The 6807-nt window shown below is 39.8% G+C and overlaps 1 protein-coding gene across 1 annotated transcript; it reads right to left on the bottom strand.

Moving 5' to 3' along the window:
• Positions 1 to 1154: 1154 nt before the first annotated feature.
• Positions 1155 to 1667, bottom strand: LOC106748967 (putative uncharacterized protein FLJ37770). The gene has a single exon (XM_014627935.1). It carries the CDS (start codon positions 1665 to 1667, stop codon positions 1155 to 1157), a length of 513 nt encoding a protein of 170 aa, XP_014483421.1.
• Between the last annotated feature and the right edge of the window lie 5140 nt (positions 1668 to 6807).

Below are 6807 nucleotides of genomic sequence, written 5' to 3' on the forward strand. Positions count from 1 at the left end.
CCAGACTTGGCTCCGTCCGATTATCATTTATTCACATCAATGGGACACGCTCTCGTTGAACAACGCTTCAATTTGTATGAAAATGTACGAAAATGGCTGGATAGCTGATCCGCTTCAAAAGAAGAAATGTTTTATTGGCGTGGCATTCATAAACTGCCGGAGAGGAAGGAAAAATGTATAAATAGCAATGGACGTTATTTTGAATAAAATATTTTTTATCATTTTCAAACAACAGACGTGTAATTTTTATAAAAAAATTCCAGTTTCATACTTCTACACCTGGTATAAACCCTCAGACTTTGTCTGTTCGAACGGAGTTCTTTAAATTAATTCATTTAAACGCGAGTGATTGTAATGTCGAAAACTTATTTATAACTTTTAGGGTCGAGATATAGAAAAATCAAATGCCGTTCCAAAACATTCTCGCTTATTCCTGTGATAACGCCTCCGTTATGACAGGAAAATATGAATCATTAAAAAAAAATTTATTGCAAAATTCCAATAAATTGCATTTAACATATAACGTGGTTATACGTTAAACATTAACGTATTTACGCTTCAATAACAAATTACCTTGCGGATTTACAGAATTGTGTTAAGAAACCGCATGTGCTGTTCTGAAGAGACTCTGCGGTATAGAATATGTTCTATGTCGAAGCGTGAGCGCCGTGTCATGTGGGATGGCATTCGAGGACTGAACTGGGAATGAATAACGCGGGACAATGTTGCCTGGGCGAGTTCTTTAAGATATCTTCGCACTTATTCACCTAAATTTGTATGTTAACTTTTCGCCCTCTGATTTTATGTATAGTTTTGGGTTTTGTTATTATTTACGTCTCCAATACGTATGAGTAACTTTGGCAGCGAAAGGGAGATCTACGCGTTACATCTTGTGTTCTATTACATACAAAACATTTTTAAGGACAATTTGCAAATGCATATATTATTGCAACTGTAAATATTGTAGTTTTTTACATGGTTTGTCCGGAAAGTAATGTCATTGAGTCAATTAAAAAAATTTATTGAACTTTTCGTTACAACATATCAAAATTCTTTAAAATAGGCTCCTCCTGCGTTGACACATCGGCTCCAGCGAGTTTTCCATCGAATGCGCCATGCTAGGCCACCTCCGGAATGTCCTTTAAAGCCGCGGTTCAAACTGCTTGGATCCTCTCAATGGTCTCGAAATGCTTTCCTTTCATGGGTCTTTTCAGGCGTAGAAACAAAAAGAATTCGGGGGGAGCTACGTCCGGACTGTACGGAGGCTGAGGAATAGTTGGCATTCCTGCTTTAACCAGGTAGTTGGTGACGAGGAAGGAGCTGTGGGCCGGTGCGTTGTCGTGATGCAACTTCCAGTCCTTTGCGATGTCCGGCCGGACGCGTTGAACCCTAATAAGTGTGTCTAACAACTGTGACAGTAAGCGGACATTCAATCGTCGATCTGTGTTCAAAAGTTCTTTCACTCGTGTCACATTGTCGTCCGTGGTGCTCGTCGATGGCCGTCCGGCGCGGGCTTCGTCGTCGACCTCTTCCCGGCCTCCCAAAAAAACCTTATGCCACCGGAACCCTTGCCGATCCGACAGGGCATATTTTTTAAAAGCTGTCTTGATTATTGGAAGAGTTTCCGCCGCGGTCTTGCCAAGTTTAACACAAAACTTGATCGCCATCCTTTGTTCTAACGAGCGCTGCATTTTTACTTGCACGAGGTCACAAAACGACTTCCACGGAAACGCATGTCCTTACTATGCGGCTGGCGGGAGAAAACTGACTGACTCAACATTCGTTAGCTGACTTTCCCCTCTACCATTCCCAACCGATCCGAGCGCGCTCTGATATTCAGTCGCGTCAAAAAAAAATTACTTTCCGAACAAACCATGTATGCGTATATATATTTAATTTGTAATTCTAATAACGTACTTTTCTTTTTCGTTTGCTTTAGATATTACTTTAGAGATTGCTTTATCCTTTGCCCGTACTACCTTTTCTTTTCCTAAGAAATGTTGTAAATTGCCTAATAGTTATTTTTCATATGTGACTTAGACAATTTTTTAAATATTTCTTCTTGATGGAAGAGACCCCCTCTTTCTCGCGTTTTTCATCGAGCATTAATGTGGGCTTGCATTTTTCTTACTTTTATGATTCTCTGATTTTTCATTCCTGAAACAATATCATATTCTATCCACATATTATTCACTATATATACACTATAATACCATTAACTATTATATAGCAATCTTTTCTTAATTTTGAAGCTTTCACATTAATGTATGAGCATGCCTCATATTTTCAAGATGTGATTTTATCCATATTTCTGGAAAAAAGTGAGTTTCCCCTTTCCTACGTTTTACATTGGAAAACACTGCTTACTTCATTTATCTGCGGTAGTTTTCACTGAAAGTTCGTTTACATTACAATTGTAAGAAGATAATAATTCCACGTCATATTCAACAAGAAACGATTGTTGAAATTTGACTATTTTCACATAAAATACACATACACTAAGAAAAATTACTCTGTTTGAAATATAAAATTTGTTTTGTAACGATAATTTACGTTGCAAGAAATTGTAAATTTCAATTGTTTCGGGCAACTGCTTGATAATTTGTTTTATTACGTAGAACATATGGGCTCTATTTGATATATTATTTTATATATATTTTATATATGTAGCATAAGATAACACATATAATAATTTTATGTTTAGTCTTTTCTTCCTTGACGGTACGTGTCTAAAGCAGTCGGCATATTACGTTTATATACAAAAGCGGCGTTATCTACGACACCAACCGCGTTAACGTTAGCCGCGGAAACCGGCGGCATTTCAGAAAGCTGACAGTGAAGCGGCGTAATATATTGTAATCGATACCCGACTCGCCGACGTCTTTGAGGTTCACCGATCTCTAGATATAAAAGGCAAACGTCGAACAGCTAGCGGATCAGTTTTTCGAGAAACTCTCAAGAGTTTCAACTTCGTGAGACAAATTGTACTGTGTTCTATTAAATATTCTTACAAGATTAAGACTCAATCCGAAGCATCGAAACTCTATTATCCTTCCACCTAATAAACTTTACTTACATATTTAGCGCTTACCGCTATTTAAAAAAGAACTAGTACACAGAAACAATGCTGGGGCGTGCGAAATAAATATAGAAACTTTAACCGGTTTAACAAAATCAAAATTCGCGCACGAAGGGGACGACGGCGTCGATGGCGAAGAAGGCCGACGGAAGACTCTTAAGATACGAGAGAAACTCGAGCGCGTCCGCGATGTTTGGGGTTTCAAACAAGAGTGAGTGGAGCCGCAGAGCAAAAAAATAAAATAACATGTAAAACAAAATATGAAGGAACAAATATGGGTGCGGAAACAAACCGTTGCCTTGATCACTAATTTGTTACAAAATTATAATCGCCGCCGTTTTTTTCAACCGCCACACATATATTATTAATTAGACTATGCTCGCGTCACTGATTAACAGGTAGAGCGGCGCATCCATTTATTTCGGAATCTTATCGAGGAGGAATATAGATGGAAATAAATGTATGGTATACTCTTGAATAAACATCGTACTGTTTATCAATTCTGCAAACAATATATATTTTGAACGAATACACACATATGTTTATCTTTATTATGTAATATTTATATTTTACGTGAAGATATATATTTATGCAATATTTATATTTTACGTAAAGATAGTTGCAATCAATTCAAGACATACGGGGTCATTAGGTTGGAAATACAATTATTTCTAAATAAATAAATAATATAAATAAATAAGTGACATAAAAAATTAATAAATAATATAAATAAACAAATAACATAAATAAACAAGTAAATCATATAAATAAAAAATATAAAAAAATAAATTTATAAATCAATTTCTTTTTCCATGAAAAGATAGTAATTATGCAGAATAAGAACTTTTCCGAATTTTGGTATTTTTTGCTGTAATCTTGATAAATATATTTGTTGCTACTCCAACATTGATAATAATCAAGCGGGAAAGCTGAAAAGTACGTAACCTTTCAGTTTTTAATTATTTTTTCTTACTTAGCTCTTCGGGTATTGTGGCACCTCCATTTCAATTTGCAATTCAAACTTTAACACTCTTTGTCCTAAGCCCGAGTATAGGTCGGTGTAGCGCGCAGACGGCAATTGCCGAAGGCCGAATATAACAGACCTGGTTATTTAATTCCATATGTTTCTTTTCAAAATTTATATATTGGTTGCTAAGTTACAACAACATACGTAACAATGTAAATTTTTTAATAGACATCAAAATTGTCCAGGATCCCATTAATAAATTATCTTTAAGGCCAAGGCTTCAAAATGTTAAGTAAACTGTAAATAAAAGAGTTTCCCACAAATTGAATATATTACTTATCTATTAATTGATTGATTAACCCTTTTCAACCCACATAACACAAAATTTTTTTAAACTTTCAACCTTATATCTTTTAACCAGTTAACTGTGGCAATCTCTTTGCAAAGCGCCCACCAGTGTGTGTCGCGATAATCAAGCGATGACGGGTATAGCTCTCATGAAATTATAAATCTAACTTAAATTATTTATAATTTTCATTTGTTTGTTTCATTCCGTTTTGACCTCTAAACATTTCACCCATATTAAAAATGTTGTAAAACCGTTCTGAAAAAATTTGAGGGTATTTTTTGACTGATTCTAAGACATTTTTGTTCTTAGGAATTTTTCACCAAACTTAATAGTTTTTGAGAAAAAAATTCGCAAAGTTGAAACAAAAAATTTTCCCTTTCGGACGCCATTTTGTGTCCGCCATTTTGAATTTCGAAAAAAATCCAACGGGGTTTGAAAGAGCAGACGTCTATAACACCGTTTACAGTGATTGCAATGGCGTGTGCATATTTTTTCCAACTCAAAATAAACATTTAAGAAAAACCGTGAAAAATTTGTGAATTTTTCGGAAAAACGGCCTATAACTTTTCCGGCTTACGATTTGGGTAAAATTTCTCAACGGCTTTCGAAAGAGGAGGTCAAAATCTATAAAAAATGATGTTTGATCAATTTTCATATGATTTTTTCGTTATAAGATATAAGGTTGAAAGTTTAAAAAAAATTTGTGTTATGTGGGAGAAAAAGGGTTAACAAATCACGTGTTACGTCCTGGATACCTCTGGAACAACGAATTCCTTTTTTTGTGATTGGGAAACAGACGGATTTGGGGTAAGCACTATTGCAAAAAGTATAAGATTACGATGGCACACCATCAAACACCATGTGTTATGATGTGGCGCCTTGAAGCACCCGTCACAAGAGGCGAATGCTTCGGAGGAGGTCTTATCACGGGTAGGGAGCTCCTCGCAAGCGTATAATTGATGCAGCGAGTTTTTTAATATATTGTATAGCGGAGACCGCGCACCTCCGGCGCGCGTGTATTTTCGAGGCAAACCCCGCGTCCCTTAAAAGTGTGTAGTCCACGCTCCGGATGGCGGCGAGAAGAAGAGAAGCAGCAGATAAAGCACAATTCGCCTAGTGGAGCAGAGGCAGCCCGATAACGCGGATTAACCCCAGGTGACTCTCCTTGCTCTTTGAGACTCTCAGAAGGGATATGTTGGTTCTCAGCACCTCCCACGTGCCAACCCCACCTCCTTGTGGTGTGAGTCGGAAACGCTGGAGGAGGTCGCAACTATCACTCCTCCTGGCGGCTGACGGGGCTCTGGCTTGGATTTACGCTAACCTCTCCCCGAGTGGTAGGGGAGAGGGCTCAGCGGGTCCCTCGTGGGATAATCTGCCGGCGGCTTGGTGCCGAGGCGCAGAAGGCACGCCAGCGCCTCGAGCGGTATGAAATCCGCTAAGACAGCAAGCTGGCGTGCTGGAGCCTCGGGGTTGCTGGCGAATTCTTCCTTTATTAACATAACACTACCGCGAACGGATAATCTGTTCTCACGCGGTATCCTGTAACCTTAACACCTTTCTTCCATCCCTCCTGTGAATTTCATGGCATAACCGCGAACAGATAATCTGTTCTCACGCGGTTAAAACCTAATTTCCCCACCTACATTTTCTCCACCTCCCTCAGCATTACCGCGACCAGGAAATCTGTTCTCATGCGGTTCCCCTAAAAATTACCCCTCCCTCCTCTTTCTGTGAGGCTGACTGCATTACCGCGAACACATAAGTAGTTCTTAAGCGGTCCAACGTTAAAGACGTCTCTTCCTCCCCACCGTGCTACCGCGGACAGTTGAACTGCCCTTATGCGGTAAAGCCCTATTATTCCCTTTCTTGTGGCGGCCCGTCTCCCAATTGCCCTCTTCCCCGCAGCCCTGGCGCTGCGGTGAAGCCGGGCAGGGGCTGCGTTATACAGACCTACCGGGCCCTGCGCTTCTGTGGCTCTGCCCCAGCGGCAACGGAACCGGAGGCATTAATATATTTTTCTTTTTCAGGTTCCCTAGTTCGTTGCGGTAGCGGAACGGGTGACGACGAAACAGTGAGGCGCCGAAGGATGGCCAGCGTCTCGAGTGGTATGAAACCCGCATTGACAGTCGCTGAGCTCTCTGGAGCTGAGGTGGTGCCATCCGACCGCATCACACAAACTCCCACATTTCCTCTCTGCAAACCACTCCCACATTCCACCAAAGCAGTACCGCAAACACGTAATTGGTTCAAATGCGGTAAAAACCTCACTCACCCGAAAACTCCAACCACACTAACCTCATCCCCGGGACAGATAACTTCCGCCCTCTTTCTGCGCACTGCGGTGCGTGGGAGGCGCGCGGGAACTGCCCTTAAATTAGAACTACCGGGCCCTGCGTCTCTGTGGCTTTGTTC

The sequence above is a fragment of the Dinoponera quadriceps genome, unplaced genomic scaffold (genome assembly GCF_001313825.1).
Source record: "Dinoponera quadriceps isolate SergipeBrazil2010 unplaced genomic scaffold, ASM131382v1 scaffold3307, whole genome shotgun sequence".
Lineage (NCBI taxonomy): Eukaryota > Metazoa > Arthropoda > Insecta > Hymenoptera > Formicidae > Dinoponera > Dinoponera quadriceps.

What these genes read in the sequence shown, in the direction of transcription:
- LOC106748967 (XM_014627935.1), bottom strand. Translation starts at nt 1,667, where the DNA reads ATGGCGATCAAGTTTTGTGTTAAACTTGGCAAGACCGCGGCGGAAACT.